The 23,110-nt window shown below is 44.1% G+C and overlaps 1 protein-coding gene across 2 annotated transcripts in view; it reads right to left on the minus strand.

Moving 5' to 3' along the window:
* Positions 1-449: 449 nt before the first annotated feature.
* GRM5 (glutamate metabotropic receptor 5) overlaps positions 450-23,110 on the minus strand; it is a 622,492-nt gene continuing 599,831 nt past the window's right edge. Inside the window, exons 8-9 of one of the 2 annotated variants that reach the window (XM_068978086.1) lie at positions 18,467-18,562; positions 450-1,284 (exon numbers count right to left, since the gene is read on the minus strand). In XM_068978086.1, the coding sequence (XP_068834187.1) occupies positions 450-1,284; positions 18,467-18,562 (931 nt within the window). The remainder of the gene's footprint in view (positions 1,285-18,466; positions 18,563-23,110) is intronic. The other variant, XM_068978087.1, reaches the window with a different exon arrangement.

Below are 23,110 nucleotides of genomic sequence, written 5' to 3' on the forward strand. Positions count from 1 at the left end.
TTCATGTTTGGTGAATCAAAGAATCTTCTGGGAAAAGAATTAAAGTAAACAAACAAAAAAAAATTTTTTTTTTTACAGTTGCTTATTAAGTATGCCTTTCAACCCTCCGTTTTGCTGTTTCACACTCCTTGCTTCCCTAGAGCAAAGCACTTGGGATGTAACTGGTTCAACAAACTCCTCGTGAGCCCTCAAAAGTAGAAGCGGTGTTTCTTAAAGCCCATGTTTTCTAAGGCCACTAGAAGAAAATCTGCCGAAAGATTTGTGGTTGGTGTCTTCGTCGGTGGATGGTAGATAGCACTGTTGATCTCGTTTCCACTGCGGGTGTACGCGATGTCTTCCACCTCGGGGTCTTAAGCAGGCGCCCAGGCCTGTCCTTGCTGTCTGTGGGGACACCGGAGGGTCTCGGCTTCTTGGGGCGGGGGGGACCCCGGCGTGGTTTCCAAGGACATTCACAAGGACGAGGAGCTCTGGGTGTAATCTCTGATGATAAGCGTGTCGTACTTGGGAGACGATGGGATACACAGGGCTGACTCGGACACCGGCGAGTTGGGGGTGGTGCTCCCTGAGTCCACCGAGTCCCTGAAGGGGGATGGCGGCGTGAGCGCCACCAGCTCCTCCAGGTCCGCCTTGCCGCCCGCAGCCTCGGGCCCGGCCGCCGCCGCCGAGGGGGAAGGCTCCCGGGCGGCGCCCTCCGCCGGCGAGGCCGCGCCCCCCAGGCCCTCGGCCGCGGGCGGCGGCTGGATCTCGGCGAAGGTGGTCATCACGGCGGCGGGCAGCTGCATCTCCGTGGGGATCAGGTAGGCCGAGCAGAGCGCCGCGCCCGCGCCGGGCGTCCCCGGGGAGGCCAGCATCATGGAGTTGAGCTCGGTGATGTTGGCCGTAAAGCGGGTCACCACGCTGCTGATCTGCTCCAGCAGCGAGCCCTGCGACGAGCTGCTGCGCGCGGCGGGCTCCGAGCGCAGCGAGCGCGCGTCCTCGTCGTCGGGGAGGCCGCCCGCTTGTCGGCTCAGCGTGCTGATGGGCGACGGCGCGCGCGGCACTGCGCGGCGCTCCTCGGCCTCGGCCGCGGCGGGGCGCCCCTTGGGGCCGGCGTCCGGGGGCTCGGGCCCGCCGCCGCCCGCGCCCCCCGCGCCGCGGCCCTCCGTGCTCTTGGGGAAGGGCTTGATGACGGCCGTCTGGTTGGGGTTCTCCTTCTTGTTGATGTGCACCGACAGCCTCTGCCACAGGTGCTGCCCGCGGCTGCTCTTCTCGTTCTGCGCCCAAGTCACCGACTTGCCGTTGGAGCTGCGGAGAGAAGGTAGACGAGAGGTGACTGCGCGCTCCTCCGTGCTGGTGGGGGGGCTGGGGGGCTGGAGGGCTCGGACTGGGGACAGGAGGCATCCAAGGACACCAGGGGAAGAGATCTGGGAGCGGGCTTTTTGCTGCCTTTGAGTTCAAGGCAGCTCTCTCGTCTCTGGCCTTCCGTTCATCATAACCGCGAAAGGACGTCTAACGGGATACTAGGAAGCTTAAAGGGGTTGTTCATGGGAGCCCTGGAGGAGGAAATGGCAACCCACTCCAGTGTTCCTGCCCCGGAAATCCCATGGACCGAGGAGCCTGGCGGGCTGCAGACCACCGGCTCGGAAAAACCATCCAAGAAGACTTAGCGACTAAACAATAATGTCAGTTCCGCCCACCCAGGAGTGCGGCAGTTGGTGAAGTTGCAAACCTAGAAGCAAGGGCTTGCGGTATTGTGGTTGTATGTAGATATGCCCAGTACACAGCACGAGCTTCCTAACGTTGGGAGCCTCTGACAGGAAACGTTAGAACTAGGAGCACCCCTTAACCTGATCATCAGAGGGGACCGTAGTGGTAGGAGTCGGGGGTCACCGGGAAGGAGATAGTGGTTCCAGTTCAGTTTTTATTCTGCAGGCCAGTGGTTGGTGCATTTAACTAGGGTTTACTGTAAGAACTCCTGACTTGGAACACGATTTTACTTAGTCTGACTTATGGGGTGGAAAATACAAATTCAGTGAACACATACACTGATTTATAATTAGAACTTTTTTACCTCCTAGAAACTTTCCTCACACATTTATTTTTAGGCCTAAAAGAATAACAATTCTGCCAGGGAGCATTGCAGTATTATTGCCCTTGGCACTTGGCACACTACGTTCAAGTTAGGGTCTTGATGAGTAGTGCCTGATTGACATGGTTTCTTAGAGCCTTTCTCCTGCCTTTCTTTCCCAAGTAGTCCTTTCTGGTCTCCTCTTTGAAAACTGAAATCGGCTCTGGTGAAGAAAGCCTCTAATGAGTTCATGCTTCAGACTTACAGACAGACGGCCTATACCCTCCTTCCCTCTAAAAATGAGACAGCTGCCTCTCAGAACACAGGCTATCAAGAAGTTCACCTACATTCAGTGGATGTGGCCTGACCTTCAGGGAGGTGATATGGAGAGATTCTGGTGTGATTTACCCCCAGGAAGGAATGTGAGAGCTCTGTAACTAGGGGTCTGTTATGTCCAGACAGTTCTGTTCTAGGTGCTGTGGACTAAGAGAAAGCCCTCGATAGTCTCTAAACAAAGGCTTTAGCCACCCAATTTGATTATCTCAGCTGGTAGTTATTAAACTTAATAGCATATAGGACTCACCTGTGGTACTTGTCATATACCCGGGACCCCAGAGACTCTGATGTCTAGATTGGGTTCCATGGATCCATGTATTTGACAAGCACTCTGCTTCCCTAAAGTGATTGTGCAGTCAGTGTTTCGCAGACTAAGAAACTCTAACAAGAAGGTATCCTTTTTCTCTGGGTTCCCGTTGTTCCCTTGACCTCCTGGCTGGCAGACTGGCCGGCCTTTGCCAGGCAAGGGACCAAATTCTGTTTGGAGCCCACCTGCTTTGGGACTGCCTACTGCAACTTTGATAGCCTGTCTTGCTTGAGACGTCCACTCCCTTGATAACAGACCACTGTTTTTACAGCCCCTATGACAAGCATACTTCTTGCCTCTTTGCCACACTGCTTCCCATGTCTTCATCTGTCCCTTTCCACTGTGTGGCCTTCCTATTTTTGCTCTTTCCACTGAAATCCCAGTCCATTTAATCTACCCTGTATTTTGCCACTTGGTGTCCTTCAAAATTCTGGAATATGAGATATCCCCGCCCCAACCCTGCCCCAATGGACATTATTTCCAGCTATTGAGGTTTTATGCATCCCCAGTAACAGAAGGGACCCTGCTAACCTATAAACTTTCTAGGGAGTTTCAGGTTTGTTGGTTTTTTTTTTTTTTTTTTTACATTTTTGCATTAACCTGACGTGCCACCCTTTATGTCTTCAGTGCATCACTTTTCCTCTTCCCAAGTGTCCACTAACTTCTGGAACATGGCACAGGAGAAACGGGCCAAACGATGTATGGGATTTGATTGGGAACACGGTTGCCAGCAACCCTGTTTCACCCCCGTTTCTCTCCTGCTGGCAGGATAAGAAACAGACAAGTCTTTCGGGTAGCTGAGGCCACTTTTGCTACAAAGCACAGGCTAGAAGCTAGAAGTGTAACTGGATTCACTCTACCAAGCTTTACCCTAGGGAAACTCTCGCCCCCAGCACACAGAGGTTTTGATGGAACATAACCCTAACAGTGACAGTCATCAGAATCCCAGGTAGCCGGGCTCCAAGCCAGGAGAGCAGGTTGAAAAACCTTTGGGTGAATGTGTGAGAAGGAAACGGTCCCAACGAGTGTCGGGAAAGAGCAAATTAGCCAAGATGGGATGGTCAGGCTCTCTCGCCCCGCCCTCTCACTACATTTTGTAAATAATGGTTATGTAACAGCTGAGCTCACTTAGGGCACTGTGCATGCGCCTCCGGAGGCACTTGCTTGCCCACAGGCTGCTTTTGTTGTGTAGGAATATAGAAAGTGAAAGTGAAGTCATGCTTGACTCTTTGCGACCCCATGGACTGTAGCCCACCAGGCTCCTCCGTCCATGGGATTTTCCAAGCAAGAATTCTGGAGTGGGTTGCCATTTCCTCCTCCAGGGGATCTTCCTGACCCCGGATCAAACCCAAGTCTCCCGCATTGTAGGCAGACTCTTTACCGTCTGAGCCACCAGGGAAGCCCCAAGGTATATATAAGCTCCACCTTAAAAAGCCCTTGGGGTGGTGTTAGGGCTGTGCTATGGCTATGTTAGGCTGGTGAGGCTGCGGAAGGGCTGTGTCCACTGGGTCAACCAGGAGAGAATAGAGCATGTCTGTCGCTGCTACAGCCATGGTGCCGGGCCCCAGAGAATAAACGTATGTGCACTTCCTAGGGCTCCTCGTGTTTTCTTCCAGCCTCATAGCCTCGCGCCTTGCTCACCACAGGTTCAGTGAAAAGTGCAAACTGTGATCAGCGAGATGGTTGGCATGGCCGGCAGGATCGGCCAGACACCTGGCCACCTGCACAGGGGACTGCCGCCTTTCCTGGCCACGTCTTTGCTCACAGAGTGAAGGAGCCTGTGGTCACACAGGAGAGAGCGCACCAGGCGATCTAAATAACTGGAAATGGACGCAGGAAGACACTGGAGACATGGAGTCCCTACCTGAACACTTCATTGCCTTTCTTGGGTCATAGGGTATTTTTTTTTTCTCCAAAGCACATGGGAATTAAGAGAAAACTGACCTTAAGGCATTAGTCAGGTTACTAGTAGAATGTGAAGATAGGGACCTATTCTGTCTTGTTCGTTGGCACACAGCAAGATCTTAATAAGGGTTTGATGGAAGATAAGGATTTTTAAGCCAGCAGGGCCATTGTGTGGTGTCCTGGAAAGTACAGTGGACAAAGGATTCTAAAATCAGGGTTCTAATTCTGGATCTGCCATTCGGATGCTTACAAAATAATAATCTCCTTTAAGTCTCAATAAAAAAGCAGGTGGTATAGACTTCATTTGGTGAAGATGGTTCTGAGGATTAAAGGAAACAACAAAAGTAAGAAAGTATCTAAGGAGTTATTTTTTGCATTCTATGTGAATGCTAAGTTTCAAGAAACAAAAATAATTTCTACAGTTGGCCCTCTGTATCTGCAGTTTCCCGTCCGTGGCTTCAACCCAGAGAGTCAGGTCTGCTGTTGGTTGAACCTGTGGATGCGAGACCTGAGGCTGAGTGCCGACTGCTTTCGTTTTACTGTGCCGTTTATGTCAGGAGTCTGAGTAGCTGAGCCCTTGGTATCCATCGGGACTCCTAGAATCAGTGACCGGGGATGTGGAGGGCCCACTATTCCTGTGCTGTCTTGAACTCTGCTTGAGGAAGGGAGAATTCAGTGCAGAGTGTTTATGGTAATGCTGTAACATATTTCTGGTTGGTCCTCCTTAACCTGACTGACTGTACCCAGCTGTGGAGTCACACAGGGTTTTATCTGCGGCATGCCTTTTCTCACCCTAGCTGTCTCCTTGGGTGATCACCTCTACTCCACTAGATTCTACGTTATTCTTCTTCTTCCTGCTGTTTCATTTGCACTCCCTCCTCTGCCTTTTTCTTCCTTTTTGCCTCAATAGTTCCTTTTTTTTTTTGGACTTTACCTTAATTGCTTTTTCTTGAAGGAAGTTTTCCTGATGCCATCCCTGACCGGGTTAGATTCCTAGAGTCCCTGTCTTAGGCACTGAGTGACTCTGTGGTATATCCATCTCATCTGAGGGATAGAGTGTTTTGAAGACAGAGACAGAGGGTTCCTTGTTTCCTGTTCTATGCATAATACCCAGTGCATTGTTGTTCTGTTGCTAAGTTGTTTCAACTCTTTGCAACCCCATGGACTGTAGCCCACCAGACGACTCTGTCCATGAAATTCTCCAGGCAAAAATACTACAGTGGGTTACCATTTTCTTCTCCAGTGGATCTTCCTGACCCAGGGATTTAACCCATGTCTCCTGCTTAGCAGGCAGATTCTTTACCATGGAGCCTCTGGGGACACTCCATTGCCTGCTCAGTAATATTTTTTGGCTCATAATTGCGTGGATAAATCCTTTCTATTCTTAAAAAGTCATACATTCATAATTATTTCTGTTAGAATTAAGTTTTAAAAATTTAATATTAATGAAATTTTATTTCTTTTGTCATATGGATTCATCTTTTTATACAACTCACTGTAATTAGTACTCAGTGTGTACAGTGAAAAGATTATTTCATAAATGAAGTAAAAAACACAGATCTGGATATCTATCATGAAATACACAAAGGAAGTGTTGATTTCTTTTTTGTCATTCTTGTATCTGAGAGAAACTTCTCAGCTGTCCCTGGGCTTCTTCAGGCAAGAACACTGGAATGGGTTGCCATTTCCTTCTCCAATGCATGAAAGTGAAAAGTGAAAGTGGACTATATCCTCTGAAAATCCAAAAATTCTTGTTACGAAAAAACTATCATCACTAACCTCTCTTGTTTGTGATTTTGAATTCAGCGGTAGCCAAGAGAGAGGTATAGTAAGGTTAAACTTACAACTTACTTTATATAAAAAAGAACTTCCTAATATAAAAATGTATTTAAAAACTACAAAAACCTTATATCATCATTAGCAAATATGTCTGAGAGTTACATTAGACAATTTTAGATCAATAAAATAATTTCATTAATTAATATTATAAGCAGAAAATTTGCAATTGCAGTTCCATTTTTTGAGCATTTTCTTAAACTTTAAAAAATCAGTATTTTGCTTTCAATAGTTTTGAATTACAAAGTATGGAAATAAAGTTTTTTTTAAAAATAATGAGGAATCTGATATTGTTTATATTCAGACATTCTAAATTAGATGGAATAATTTCTTTCTGAGCTTTGCCTAAAACCTGACATCTTGATTTTGACAGTTATACTGAGAAACGCACCATAATATATAAGAAAATGGCAGAATCATCTATATAAATTTACCCAGTTACGGTGTAAATGGATGTAAATAGCTGGCTTGCTGTCAAGAACAATTTAAATGGCCAGGATGATGTATGCATTAGAGATGCACGTATAGGGAAAAACACTTCAGTAAATGGAAATGAAGTCAAGGACTAAATTACCTGATAGAGACATAATAATCAAAGCAATAACATCTATTTTCATAGTGCTTTATAAAGCACTTTTAGAAACACTGACTGTCAGAAGTTGATAGGATCAGTCTTTATCTTCCTTCCAAAAATAAGAAAATCAAGGCTCAGTGAGATCAGGTGATTTACTCAAGGTTACACAGAAAGTGGTAAAGTGTGGACTAATATGTCATGATTTTTCAATTCCATTTTCCATGACAGTACATTGCCAGATTTGCTTTCTGAAGTGAACTTTCCTTATTCCATGGAAGAGTGGCCTCAGATGTTATCTGGTGATGATATATGTTTTTAAGAAGATAAACTATTGATTTATATTCTCTTTTATTTACCCCATATCTCTTTACTTTTCACATATTTTGCAATTTCAAGAAAACACCCTGCATATCTCTTTGGTTGCTGACTCAAATAGCACAGGTTGATTGAGCCCCTGTATTGGTCAAGGATAATGATGAAGGAGTTTGAAGCTTGCAATCATATAAGTTAATATTATCAGCCTTTTTTTTTCATGCTGTGATTCAACAAAAGACAGTTGTCCTCTGTATGCATACATACATGCTAAGTCACTTCAATCGTGTCCGACTCTGTGCGACCCTATGGCCTATAGCCCACCAGGCTCCTCTGTCCACGAGATTCTCCAGGCAAGAATACTGGAGTGGGTAGCCATGCCCTCCTCCAGGTGTCCTCTCTATAGTATGCTTATTTTCTCTCTGACTTATTTTGAAATACCAGTAAATGAGAGGGGTGTAATGTCAGGGATAGTCTTAAATCTGCGCTGTTTTGAAATTTTTGGTATTTCAATTAATATTGGTAATAAGATCTTTGTGATGCATTTGCCAATGATTTTGATTCACCTGAGCTTTTTATATTGTGGCTGAGAGTTCTTGATATGAGACTTCCCTAAAAGAGGATATAACTGAATTCAAGAGAGAGCACACTTATGGAAGAAGGCTAGCACTGTGAGTTACAGGATTCTGATGGAGGTTGTTTTCCTTTTCCTAGGACCTGGAAATGAGGAAGCAGATGGACAGAAGGAAGGATGCTTAGCATGAGCTGAGCGAGGAATGGGGGAGCATGGGGACAAGCGGTCAGTTTACTGAGCTGTTAGAAGGTACAAATCACAAGGGGTTCAAAACCTCACAGAGGAAGGAACCATTTCCCGTGGGAGGGGATTGGCCAGGGAATGCTGCCTGCATACATGAGGCAGACTGCATCGAGGTTTTGAATAATTAGTAGCTTATGGCAAGATTCAAAGAGAGAATGCCAGGAACTGCTCTCCAGGAAGGTTAGCAGTGACGGAAATCCAGGAATCCACAAAGACCTTTCCAGGAGATAGCCAGTAGTCCAGTTTGACTGTGTGAGGATAGAGTTAAGAAGTTAAGGAATCAGAAGGCAGTGTTGAGACCTTTTTGTCTGCTGTAAAAAGTCTTCTTGGCCATCCCAGACCTACAAGAATCTTCTTTCTTCTACTTTCTTTTGCTCTTTTAATAACTCAGTAGTAATCAGCCTTGGGCTTATTATTAATAGCATCTGGGACAGATGGGTGATCTGATACATTAGACCAGAGAGGTGCTCTCATTGTTAGTGTGTACATGCCCAGTCTCTTCAGCTATGTCCAATCTCTGAGAAAATGATATGTTGGGAAAGGAGGAAAGTAGAAAAGGTCTTAGCTTCTTTGGGCGCTAGTTATAATGCTGGGTTTTTATGCTGCTGCTGCTGCTGCTGTTTTGTCAACAACTCATGTCTGGCTCTCTGTGACCCCGTGAACTGTAGCCCGCCAGGCTCCTCTGTCCATGGGATTCTTCTGGCAAGAACATTGGAGTGGGTTGCTATTTCCTCCTTCAGGGGATCTTCCAGACCCAGGGGTCGATTCTGACTCTCCTGCATTACCAGTGAGCCATCTGGGAAGCCCCTCATTATTAGATGCCCATGTAATCTATAGGATTGATCAATCAGTAAATGATTATATAAAGAAATACACATGGCTTTTCTGTGTTAAACTTCAAGTGTAAGAATTCCCTTCTGTTCTTTAATATTTTATGCATTTGATCTTCTTTTTTGAGCTCAACTAAAACAGTTGAACACAGGAAGCCTGCATGCTGTAATCTTCTTTAACCTTCACCAAAGCTTCATTGATTGACCGTACTCTGGTCCCTAGTCCTGGTCCTACTTCAGGAAAGTATTCAAGCCTATTTAGTATTTAACTTAGTTAGTCCTTCAGGCAATGAGAAGAAGATTGACATAAACAATAGTGGTACCCAGGGTAGATTTAAGAGCTTGTTTTAAGAGGATAGGATACAGTTTGAAGATGCTAACAGGTATGGCCAAAATGAGGATGGGAAGGAAAATATGGATGTGAAAACTACTGTGAAAAAAAAAAAAGACATTTGTCCTTGTACATTGAGTTTTTCTTGTGGTGTTAGAGGAATTCAGAGAAAAGGTTGCTCACAGGGGAAGAAGCTCAAAGAAGGATTTGCAAATAAAGTGGAGCTTACCGAGGCCTGAAAGCCTAGGGACTGTTGAAATAACATGGATAAACAAAATCCAATTAATACCTATGCATCATGCATATATGGCGAAGAAAATAATTCCATGTATTTAATCCTGAGCAACCCTTCCAAGAACCCCATGGTGGACTTTTGCCTCTCTTTTAAAGCAGCTGGTACAAGAGCAGTGGCGGCATGCTTCTAACACGGTTCTCTCGGAGGACATCTCTTAGTAAGCATTTAGTCCCTAATAAAACCCTGGTGGGAGGAGAAGCTTTCAGCCCTATTTTAACTGTCTTTGGCCGAATAGCAGCAGGACGCCTTTTCAGTACATCCCAGGTCCACTTGGGTAGGTTATTGAAGCGCCTGGTGGTCTAGTATTGTTGCTGCTTTAAAAAAAACTTTTTTAAAATTACTTTTGATTGAAGTATTAATAGTGATTTGCAATATTTTATGAGTTTCAGGTGAATACCAAAGTGATTCAAAATTTTTGTAGATTATATTTCATTTAAAGTCACTATAAAATAACGGCTATTTTTCCTGTACAATATAGCCTTATAGTTTATTTATTTTATATATAGTAATTTATAGTATTGTTGTGACTTAACTGAAAACTTTTATAAAGAGGAAGCATCCAATGAAGGACAGGCAGGAGTGTGTGCCAAGTAGAGGCAGTTTGTTGAATCATCACAGAGTTTTCTTTCTCAAGTTAAGCTGTTTCTTTCGATCCACAATTCAGTAACCTGGACTCTAAACTCTTCTTCATACAGATATGGGTTCTAGGCTTAGCTGCGGTGCTTTGGCTCAGATGAGAAGTTTTTTCCAAAATAGGAAGTGATTTTTTTCTCCTAGCAATCACTATAATGCCCAGATTGCAACTGAGGCGAGACCAAAAGACGACACAGCTGTTTTGTGCCTCTGCTGCCCAGTGTAGCCGGGAAGACTTTGCGGAAAAATCCAGCTTGATTTAAGCCTTGAATAAAACATGGGATTGGGATTGGTGGCAAAGGAGAGTCCTGGAATGATAATAGCTCCCGTTTGAATAGAACTTTCTACTTCACAAGGCGTTTATCCCTATATTGTTATATTTGACCTTCTCAATAGCAGTTTGACATGCACTTAGCAACATAGCATTTTTCATGATAGGTCTGTTCCTGCACTAAACGTGGAACCCTCCTGGGCAGCAACTGCACGCATCTCCTGTGCTTAGTGTGGTACCTGGTACAGAGTAGGGGGCTGGGAGTATCAAGAAAAAGTGAAAGTGAAGTTGTTCAATCGTGTCCGACTCTTTGCGACCCCATGGACTGTAACCTATCAGGCTCCTTCTTCAATGGGATTCTTGAAGCAAGAATACTGGAGTGGGTTGCCATTTCCTTCTCCCTTTCACTTCAAGAAGATGAAGTCAATTCTTTCACTGTGAATGCTTGGTATAGACAGGTATTACTAACTTGTGTTATAGATGGAAAAACTGAGGTTTATGGAACTGAACTATATTGTCTAACTCAAAAGGGAGACCAGGGCCTCAAATAGGACCCTAAATGAAGATCACAGCCACCACGCAATATTGGCTCTGCGAAGGGCCAAGATGCACGCTGCACTGAGGGGCTGACAAGAATACCTTTGTAGAACAGCAAGGGCAAGAGCAGTGCCAAAGTCTGTGTCCGTAAGATGGCCTGCTGATAAATTCCAAAGCTCTGTGTCGACATTCACCTGAACATGGCGGAGATGACTCCTGAGGGACCGCAGGATAAGAGGACTTCCCTGGAATTTTACAGCAGTTGCTGAAAACTAATTTCTTCCTCTCTCTTTTTTTTTTTTTTTTTGGCCACTCATTGTGGCATGTAAGATCTTAATTCCCTGACCAGGGATCAAACCCATACTGCTTGTAGTGGAAGCACAGAGCTCTTAACTAGTGGACTGCCAGGAAAGTCCCCAGAATGGTTTCCATTTAGACAAAAGATTCCTTTTGACCTTAGTTGAAGCACTTCAACTAATGCATGTAGCTTAAATCTGACGTTTGAAGAGTACTTGCAGTTTGTGGCTTGAATCCCACTTGGACGTCTACCACTGACCTGCTTATTGTTAACACCTATAAAAGAGCTCCTCATTTAAGAAGGCAATTTTTTGGATTATTTTTTCTTATTGCATAAAATGGACACATGCGACAGATGGGAGGCACTCAGTTCCAGTTCCATTCCCCTTGGGATGCTTCACACGCTTCATGATATATCTCTGCAATCTTTCCTTCTTCTCTCCTTTCCTTCCTTCCTTGTATTATCATAAGGACACTTAAAATGAGACCTACCCTCTTAAATTTTTTAGTGGACAACATAGTATTATCACATCATACCTGTTAGGATAAGTATTAAACAACAACAACAACAAAACATTTATAAAGGATAGTAAATGTTGGTAAGGATGTGGAGAAATTGGAATCCTTGCACAGTGTTGGTGAGAATGCAAAACAGTATGAAAGTTCCTTAGAGAATTGAAAACACACTGCCACCTGATCCAGCAATCCTACTTCTGGGTTCAGTTCAGTTCAGTTCAGTCACTCAGTCGTGTCCGACTCTTTGAAACCCCATGAACCACAGCACGCCAGGCCTCCCTGTCCATCGCCAACTCCCGGAGTTTACCCAAACTCATGTCCATCGCGTTGGTGATGCCATCCAGCCATCTCATCCTCTGTCATCCCCTTCTCCTGCCTTCAATCCCTCCCAGCATCAGGGTCTTTTCCAATGAGTCAACTCTTCGCATGAGGTGGCCAAAATATTGTAGTTTCAGCTTTAGCATCAGTCCTTCCAATGAACATGCAGGACTGATCTCCTTTAGGATGGACTGGTTGGATCTCTTTGCAGTCCAAGGGACTCTCAAGAGTCTTCTCCAACACCACAGTTCAAAAGCATCAGTTCTTCAGTGCTCAGCTTTCTTCACAGTCCACCTCTCACATCCCTACATGACCACTGGAAAAACCATAGCCTTGACTAGACGGACCTTTGTTGGCAAAGTAATGTCTCTGCTTTTGAATATGCTATCTAGGTTGGTCATAAGTTTTCTTCCAAGGAGTAAGTGTCTTTTAATTTCATGGCTGCAGTCACCATCTGCAGTGATTTTGGAGCCCCCCAAAATAAAGTCTGATACTGTTTCCAGTGTTTCCCCATCTATTTCCCATGAAGTGATGGGACCAGATGCCATGATCTTCATTTTCTGAATGTTGAGCTTTAAGCCAACTTTTTCACTCTCCTCTTTCACTTTCATCAAGAGGCTTTTTAGTTCCTCTTCACTTTCTGCCATAAGGGAGGTGCCATCTGCATATCTGAGGTTATTGATATTTCTCCTGGCAATTTTTTATTTTAAAAAATTGGAATTAGGATCTCAAAGAGGTATTAGTACCTCCACGTTCACTGAAGCATTATTTACAGTAGCCTAACAACCTAAATGTCCATTGATAGATAAATGGATAAAGAGAATGTGTCCTTTGTAAAGAGTCATTTTTCCAAAGAAGACATACAAATAGGCAACAGGTACATGAAAAGGTGCTTATCCCTTATGAATCATCAGGGAAATGCAAATCAAAACCACAATCACATCATGACTGTTAGAATGGACGCTATCAAAAAAGAGAAGAAATGACAAGTCTCGCCAAGGATAGGGAAAAAAGGGAACCCTTGTACACTTCGGTGGGAATATGAATGGATGCAGCCCCTGTGGAAAACAGTTTGGAGGTTCCTCAAAAAATTAAAAAAATCACACTACCATGTGAATCCAGCAATTCCACTACTGGGTATTAATCCCAAAGAAATGAAATCAATATCTTGGAAAGATTTCTGTACCCCCATGTTCGTTGCAGCAGTATCTACAATGGCCAAAACATGGGAGCAATGTCAGAGTCCATGGGCTTCCCAGGTGGTGGTAGAGGTAGAGAACCCACCTGCGAAAGCAGGAGGTGGAAGAGATGTGGGTTCAGTCCCTGGTTTAGGAAGATGCCCTGGAGGAGGAAATGGCAACCACCCCAGTATTCTTGCCTGGAGAATCCCAAGGACGGAGGAGCCTAGTGGGCTACAGTGCATGGGGTTGCAGAGTCAGACACGACTGAAGTGACTTAGCACTAGCATTGAGAGTCCGTTGGTGGACAGATGGGTAAAGAAGATGTGGTTAAAAAATATTATTCAGCTTATTCTATTTAGAAATAGAAGGAAATCCTGCCATTTGTGACAACGTGGATGAAACTCGAGGGCATTGTATTCAGTGAAATAAGCTAGAGAAAGACAAAAAACTGTTATGATCTCATATGTCCCACAGAAAGGAAAAAATATCTTGCTTATAATATTCTTGTGAGAACCTGATGTAGAACATTTGTGAAGGGACTACCAGTGTCTGATGCATAGCAATTATTATTAGTTTTGTTTTAGAACATCTCTGAGTATGTTAGAAGGTTAATTGAAGTCGATTTTTGGGAGGAATGGAGACAAGATACTGCAGCCATCCTCACCTGCTGCTCAGTGACCAACTGCCCGCTGCTGTGCTGAAAAGCTGGACTCTCTCTCTCCTGTGGACTCCAAAGTTTTGTCATTGTATAGTGTCCTTCTTATCTTTCTTTATGGCTTTTGTTGTAAGCTCTATTTTGTCTGATATGAGTCCTGGGACCCCTGCTTTTTTGTCATTTCCATTTGCGTGAAATATTTTTTCTAACCCCTCCTTTAGTCTGTTTGTGTGCTTTGCCCTAAAATGGGTCTCTTGTAGGCTTTTCTTTTTTAAACAATCTGCCACTGTATGTCTTTTGATTGGAGCATTTTATGGACTCTGAATTTTGTATAGCTGTGTGTCTAGCCATTTCTGAACATTTATTGTTATTTAGTTTCTGTTACTCTTAATTCTGTTTGCACTGGCATAGATTACTGTATATTATATTAAACGAGGAGTTAATCTGATAAATAATTATCCTATGGAGAAAGAGTTCCACATTGCTTTGCAGTGATCTGTTTTTCTCTTTTCCTCAATGGACAGTGGGTTTTCAGAGGCATTAGTCTCGGTCATCCTTTCACCTTGGGTCTTGTCAGTGCTTGGCTCATAGTAGATGCTTAATAATGAGCATTACATGGAGGAAGAAGTCATTGAATGAGTGAAAGGCAAAAGAATCCTAGTACAGATATCATGTTTGGGGGTTACTTTCAAATCTGAGTTCCTTATTCACTTAATAATGACTCTTATGACATCACTGTTACTGGATTCTCCAAGGAATTATTAAATATTTATACCCACTAAAATCAGATGCTGCATCTACTAGGGGAAAATCCCTAATCAACTGATTGGGGATTGATCTTTCTTTCACATATTTGGTGTCATGACATAGCAACAGTAAAAATCACCCCTTACCACCCTCCTTCCCTCAAGCACTGAATGGGGGGTTTAGATCTATTTCATTTGTTGAAGGAGGGCCCTTTCTCAGAGACTGGGAGACTCAGAGTGGCTGTGCCTCTCCATCACGGAGTCTAACGTGAGCACATCAGAATGCAGGCTTAAGAAGCACAGAGGTGGAATCCCCCTGCTGAGACGGGCAGTGACGACATTCATCGCTGAGGTTCTAGCCATTCCTGGGGGTGAATCATTTCTGTATGAACTCCCACGTTCCAGGGTTCAGAGAGTTCCCGTTTCTTAGAGCATCTCCCTGCTCAGGACTCTGTCTCACTCCTCCTGCAATCACGAAGACTACTCTGAAACACAGACTGTCCACCGTGAAAGTGTGAACAAATGAGAAATTATGGTACAGTCAGACGGAAAAAAAGTTCACCCAAAGGGAAAACAATGACATAGTGTTTCGGGAAGCTAGACTGTTATGGATGCCTGCAGTGTTCCGAGTCCTTTCCGAGTGTGGGAGGGGGTAGGAGGAGGAGGGAGGGGGAGGGCGTGTCCCCAGGCCCTGCCAGCACTGCTGATGAGGTCACGCTGTTCTGCTGGGCCATGACTGCATGCTTTGTACAGCTGCTCCTCCTCTCCTGCTAAGCAGTGTGGCTCACAAGGCCCTCCCCAGGCGTAAATTCATAGGATCAAGTCCACTCTGTAGTTTCATCATAGAAACCATAGGCAATGAGATGCAGGCTGACATTCCTGGTTTTCTGTGATGGTTTGATCTTCCCTTAGCCCCTCCTTGGGACTGGTTGGACTTGATGATGGCCACAGAACCACCCCCGATGTTTGCACAGTAAATATGATGCATGCCTGTGACTCTGGGAAGCAACTGGGGGACGGAGTGGGCGTGGATAAGAAAGAGGGCCTTATCAGTGGATACGAAAAGTACCTACAAAGTCTCACGTAGGTATTGGGTTTCCAGCCCTTCCATTCCATTTCTGAGCAAGCAACTTGAGATTAACTACTCTAACCCCTTATTTAGAAATAGTTTACACTGCAGTGGTCTCCCCTCTGATATCTTAATATCTTTCTCTTAATATTCACGTTAAGCTTATTTCTTCTGGATAAGTATATTTGTGTGTGTATTGATATGAACAACTATAAGGACTCCTCCCATACACTTTCTCTCTTTGTCAGTTTTTACTTGATGCTAAAGAAATGAGAAGAAAAAGTAGGAAGGGAAGGTCATTTGTTTCTTCTTAAGTGTGCTTATCTATGGGCTAAGGTGTTTGCACCAACAGAACTGTCTTTGGGGCAGTGTACACTGTTCCCCTCTGCCTGCCAGGACATATCAGTGTAATAAGCCTCGCCATTACCTTGGCTGTCTACAAACAAACGCTAAATGATGTCTTCCTATTGTAGGGAAACAGACCATTCCAGTGTAGACACACTGCGTGGCTACCTTTGTAGATCTGGACCTGAACCAAGGAAGCTGGCATCCCCTTACTCACGCTCTGTCTTCACCTCACCTGTTTTCAATCAAGGCAGCCTTGAACAAATCTACTCACTAGGCTGATCAGACTTGAGAATTCGAGGTGCTGACCAAACACTCACGAGAATACGGCATGACAGAATTGAAATCTGTTTGCCATGAATAGTTCCACGTCATCTCCTACACAAATGGATTATTTCAAAACACAGGTTTATGGACTGACTAAATCAGAATGACCTTGGAAACTTGTTACACTACATATTCCTAGGTTTTTCCTCAGTATATATATGTGTGTGTGTGTATGTATATATACACATATACATGTATATGTATGGACTCAGCCATACATATACATGTATCCACTCGCCCCCAAACCCCCCTCCCATCCAGGCTGCCACATGACATGGAGCAGAGTTCTGTGTGCCATAAACACTGGATCTGTGTTATCCATTTTTGCCTTAGTATACTTGATAGGCAATCAGGTTTGCTAGCTTTGGGAAATCCAGTCCGAGACAGTGCTTCAAATCAGAAGTCACTTTGGACAGAGCCCCTGTTCTCATCTGGTGCAGTCTTTTCACCTTGTCCTGCCAACCCTGACACTGTTTGAATGATTTTCAAGTACAGGAACTATGCCACTCTTTCACATCTGAATGGAAGGACCCTAGGAACCCCAGTAGCAGTCTGTTGAGTGACCCCCACAAAATGATCCATTGGTGGTTGTCTTCCAGATACACTGGGACCTAAAGATGGCTGTATAAAGGGGCATAAGGCCATCAGATATACCCGTGTGCACACGTACGTGCCTACACGTACTCATGCTCTCGCTGTCTTGAGTCTGGGAGCAGTGGATGAAGTCAGTCAAGCTCTTGGCCAGGCTGCGAGGAACAATGGCTCAGGCTATACACCACACAGGTCAGGACACTATTTTCACAGACTGCAATGTGAATGGCCTTCCAAAAGTTGTACAGTGTCCTTGTAGAAACTTAGGCATTATTTTGGAAACCAAAAGAAACCCACTGCTGTGGAATCGAACAGTGTTGGGGTGTGAAAGTTCAGCGGGACTGGCTTCTCTCGTTGCCCTGCAGCAGGATCGCAGCCCCTGCTCTCAGCACATGCACACACGTGTGTGCACACTACACTCTACATGCCCCCTTTCCTTTAACCCAGGCTGATTTGCAAGAGCTTCCCTTCCACACCTGTGTATGACAGATGGACTGGGAAATGCCACAGCAAATTAGAGGTGGGGAGTTTGTTCATGGTGATCGGTTTCCCAACTCGGCCCCTCCAGCCTCCTGGAGCCATTTAATGCCAGCCTCGACAGTCTTTTATCTCCAGAGCCCTCTTCTTTGAAACCCAGTCCCATGCAATAAAGCACGATTATTTCATGCAACACAGCTCAGTCGATGCTTATAGTTCCAAGTATCCCCGTTTCCTGGACACAGCTCAACTGGGAAGGCCTGGTAGGAAGGAACATGCACAGCACAGCGACATGGGATGTCCACCACCAAACACAGAGGAGGAAGGGAGCTGCAAAGCTACAGTAGCTAGAGGAGGGCTAGCTTTCCTGGTGTCAGTTCACAAAAAGCCTCCGGCCTCTGTGGTTCACTTGTTTGACCTGGCATTTGCCCTTGGCTGTGAGATGACTTTTCATTCAATGCAAGTCAGATTAATTCCCAAGCTTGTGAGATCAAGGCTTAATCTTTCCCTCCACGGCAGTCCTTGCCTCAAAACCAGTCCTAGGCTTTTGCCGTTTAATTTTTGTCAAGTGACTGGATAGTTCTGAGTTTCCTCCCACTTTGCAAACTCCACAGAAGCGTTTGACCAGTAAGTTAAGATCCACAGGGACACTGACTGTGAGCTAAGGCTTCAGACATGCAAAGCGCACAGCCCTGGAAAACAGCAGCATCTGGGACAGGAGGCTCCCATCACTTCTCTTGAGGATGATGTGGGTTTTACAAATCAAACACACAAAGAAATCCAGCGGTGGCCCAGGTTGGACACACTGCCTGGGAGGCAGGGTTGAGTGAGGACCCGGACCAGGGAGCCACCTGTGCCTACAGCTTGCAGACACTTAGTTCACACCAGCTCAGGCCACTCACGTTTTGCTTACCTGCTCATGGTTGCTCTCCCACCATTCCCCATACTCCCTTTGGGGGTGAAACACTCTATTTCCGACTTGTGCTGGGCCAGTCTCCTGTCTTTGTACCTGGTGAGCATGAACAAGGGCAGGAGCAAACAGAAAGATGTGATTGTGGGATTCACTGGCCAGGCTGAGGGAGAGCTGGGCTCTCGAGGGCGGCCCCGTGGCTGAACGGGGCCCCTGCTTTCACTGCGGTGGCTGACCGGTGACGCTGGAGATAGTTGTGATGGTATGTGGATCATCCTGCGTGACAATTTTGTTACTTCTTTGTGGTTCTTTGAACCACATGTGGTCTACCCTTTTAAATTGCCTGTTGATCATATTTAATAATCTATGGTAAAAGGAGCATAATTCATAGCATCTAAGGAAAAAATGAATGTTGGTAAACTAGAATTTATTTAATGTTTACCATATGTTAGCCATGATGCTGGCATTTGACCTAAATGCAGTCCTGGCAGCAACTCGTGGCAGAGCCTCTGTTATTATTATATCCATTTTACCAAAGCAGAAACCTGAGATTATAAGGATTGAGCAGACTGATCCAGGATTTGAACACAGGAAGCTAAATTCAGAACCTGCACTTTTAGCTGTTATAATGTGTTGCCTCCTAGTTTAAAAAGTCATCCGTATCATTAATGACCCTTCACTGAGTAGTAGTATGTCTGTCTGTTATATTGGAAACTGGTGGTGCTAAAAGAGAAAAGAGATGTTCCTTTGATGTAGGAGGTTTATATAACCGTTAAACTGACATGTAACACTCAGCACTGAGCTGCCTGCATTGTGGAGGGTGCCTCAAACAGCTTTTACCTCAGAGTTGGCAATTCAGCACTCCTGGAAGATACTAGAAGTTTCAACTAAAATATGTGATTTCCAACATGTGCCAGCTACGTGGTGCATCAAGATGAGCCCTTGTATTTGTATGCCAGTTTTCAGAGCCTACATGCTTTCACAGAAATCATCTCTTTTTTATTCATCAGTTTAAGCCTGCGGGGGTATTTAAAGAGGCACTGTGATCCCCATTGAAACAGACTTACTTGACTAACTTGACCGGAATCACAAGCCTACCTAGTAGAGCGGACTTGTCCGTAGAGCTTGTAAGGGTCCAAGACTCTTAAGATTTATTGTGATTATTATATTTTCGCTCCTAAATCAGGAGCCTGATCTGGCGCCATGTCATCCATGTTCCTGACATTCAGCAGGTAGTGATAGACTGTCTCTCAGAAGACTTGTTTGCCCTCGATATAGTCACTTTTTAGGAAAGTTTCTTTTCCTTCTGTTTCAATATTAATATTAAATGAAACAAAAAGCAATAAAATTATAATCGCTATTTGTCCTAGGATAAAGGCCTTCTTCATGACTTTGTTTTCTTCTAAGATGTTAAAAGTCTTTAGCATCTGAGTGAAAGTGAAATGGCTTTTTAAGTGAAGCAAAATGGACTACTGTCTTCGGCAGATGTTAGCTGAGCGTCTGTTAAATTCTAGACATTGGGCTTTGTCCTGGGGATAGAGAGGTAATAACCCACAGGCGTTGCCTCATAGAGCTCGCCATCTCTTGGGAGAAGGAAGGCGAGAAGGCAGTATGTACTCAGTAACTTTAGGTCTAGGCCATAAAGAAGAGAGGAAAAGAGCTTAAAGACCAGATTGAGCAGCCTTTACTGCACCAAAGAAAACACCTCTGAAGAGGATCCCTTGTGAAGTACCCGTCATCACACTGCAGTAGAAAACATGTTGTATTTATTTGTGAATTGAGTTATACTGCCAGGACATGGCTTTAGAGATTAAGAGAATGTTAATAGAATGATAGAATTATTCATGGTTCCTTACAAAGGGGTCCTTGAAGTATTTTTTAATATCTTCTGTTAGGCTAATTTCCAGTTAATTTAAATATTTTAATAGATAATTTAGGACATCTACACTTCCCGTTCAAAAACTTCTGTCTCTGTTTATCTCGCTTATGTACACACACACACACGCACGCACGCTGCCAAGTGCCCCTGCTTATGAAACAGATCCTAAACATTCTATTCTCTCATAACCCATTCTCTTTTGGTAAAACATTTTTATAAATAATATAAAAATACAAGTCCCAACTTAATTCTAGTAAAGCAAGAGATACATTAGACTTATTTGGAACTTCCAAATAGTTCTTGTTTTCAGAGTAAGGTGCATTTACAGACTGTCACTTACAGACTGGGAAGCTCATCTTTGCTATCAGATGGGATCCTCCCTCTTCCTGTCTATAACTATAATTACAGCTGAAGTATGTTTACCAGATGCCTAAATAGACCACATTTTCATTCATTCACTTATGCATTATTCCATTCAACAATAATGTACAGTTTAAAGTAGCTAATAATGCTTTTATAGTCTCTGCTGCAGCTGCATAATTCTTTCTGTTTGGGCTTATTTAAAAAATAAAAAACATCAACTAAAAATAGTTGAAGCTCTTCAGAATGTATAATTAATAAAATGTCAGTGAAATTTATTTCTCTTATGTAATGAGTTTGTATACATTTTAGGTACCTACTAAAAGCTAGGTATACACACACATATCCACATGTATCCACACACGTGCACATACTTGTGAGGACTGTTTTAAGTGCTTTACAAATATGGACTCACTTTTCAAATAAAGTGCTTTGTAATTATTTTCAAGGTCACAATAAAAATAATAATAACTATATATATATGTAAATACCTTAATCACTTTGTTATACACAAGAGACTGACAGAACATTGTAAATCAACTATACTTCCATTTTAAAAAGTCCTAACGTGCTGCAATTCATAGGGTTGCAAAGAGTCGGACACGGCTGAGTGACTAAACTGAACTGAACTGAGAAAAGAAATAACGATAACAGAATATTGAGTGTACCAAGTTCTTTTTGCTATATTATCCTCAGTTCTTAAAACTACCCTGAAGCGTGGGTGCTATTATCATCCTAAAGAGGCAGGCATTGAGGATGAACATAAGTAAACCCAGGCTCACATGGTTTATGTGTGGGGAACGCAGGTTGAGAGTGTGTGCCTCTGATTCCTAAGCTCATCTTATTTCCATTCAACTTCCATGTAAGTAACAATGTCAGTAATTTTAGAAACAATACTATGACTTATTATGGACTGTGAAGAAAGCTGAGCACCGAAGAATTGATGCTTTTGAACTGTGGTGTTGCAGAAGACTCTTAAGAGTCCCTTGGACTGCAAGGAGATCCAACCAGTCCATCCTAAAGGAGATCAGTCCTGGGTGTTCATTGGAAGGACTGATGCTGAAGCTGAAACTCCAATACTTTGGCCACCTCATGCGAAGAGTTGACTCCCTGGAAAAGACTCTGATGCTGGGAGGGCTTCGGGACAGGAGGAAAAGGGGACGACAGAGGATGAGATGGCTGGATGGCATCACTGACTCGATGGACTTGAGTCTGAGTGAGCTCCGGGAGTTGGTGATGGACAGGGAGGCCTGGCGTTCTGCGATTCATGGGGTCGCAAAGAGTCAGACATGACTGAGCGACTGAACTGAACTGAGCTGATGACTTATTAACTTTAAATCGTGTTCCCTTGTTTGGGTTTAATTTACAGCATTCCTATTTACTGAATACTCTATGTGCAAGGAACTGTGATAAGGAGCACGTGGGTAACTCATTGGTATGTTCACAATCTGGAGTGGGATGATGAACTGTAAACAGATAATTTTTAAGGAAAGTACGAAGTTTTATTGTAGAAACATTCAAGAAGGACTCTTAACCCACACTAGGAGGGCTGGGAAAACTTCAGCAAGATATCCTATGGTACATCGTCAAAGATGAGAAGGAATACAGTATGAAGAGACAGGTAAGCAGGCAGAAAATAAAAATCAAGCGCAAACACGCGAGAGTCTTAGCAGCATGGTGTGGATGGGGAAACAGTGCTCCCCCCACCCCCTGCCGACTGTGATGGTGGTTTAACTGCCAGGACCTGTCCAATTCTTTGTGACCCTCTGGACTGCAGCCCACCAGGCTCCTCTGTCCATGGGATTTCCCAAGCAAGAATCCTGGAGTGGATTGCCATCTCCTTCTCTGGGGATGTTCCCAACCCAGGGATTGAACCTGCGCTGGCAGGCAGATTCTTTACCACTGAGCCAGTCAAGTGTAAAATAAGGCAAAGTAAAATGCAAGGTGTGGATGGAGCAGGATATAAAATGTAGCTTATGGATGAATTTGTACTGTAATGTTGTGAGATTCCACTGTGAGATCTTAAGGCTAAGGAAAAAAAACATGGAGTTGACATTTAGATGAAATACTGTGGACTTGAGATAGACTTGAGATAGACTCATTCCTTGGGGGTAGTGATGGTATGGAGAAAGAGTAGATAACAGCTTCAAGAACATATGGAAAGTAAAATTAGTAGGGTTATTGATGAATTTGGGCTTCCCTTGTGGCTCAGCTGGTAAAGAAATCACCTGCGATGCGGGAGACCTGTGTTCAATCCCTGGGTTGGGAATTTCCCTTAGAGAAGGGAAAGGCTACCCACTCCAGTATTCTGGCCTGGAGAATTCCATGGACTGTATGGTTCAAGGGGGCACAAAGAGCTGGACACAACTGAGTGACTTTCACATTCACTTTTCATTGATAAAGAGAGA

The sequence above is a fragment of the Capricornis sumatraensis genome, chromosome 8, assembly GCF_032405125.1.
Source record: "Capricornis sumatraensis isolate serow.1 chromosome 8, serow.2, whole genome shotgun sequence".
NCBI classification, from domain to species: Eukaryota; Metazoa; Chordata; class Mammalia; order Artiodactyla; family Bovidae; genus Capricornis; species Capricornis sumatraensis.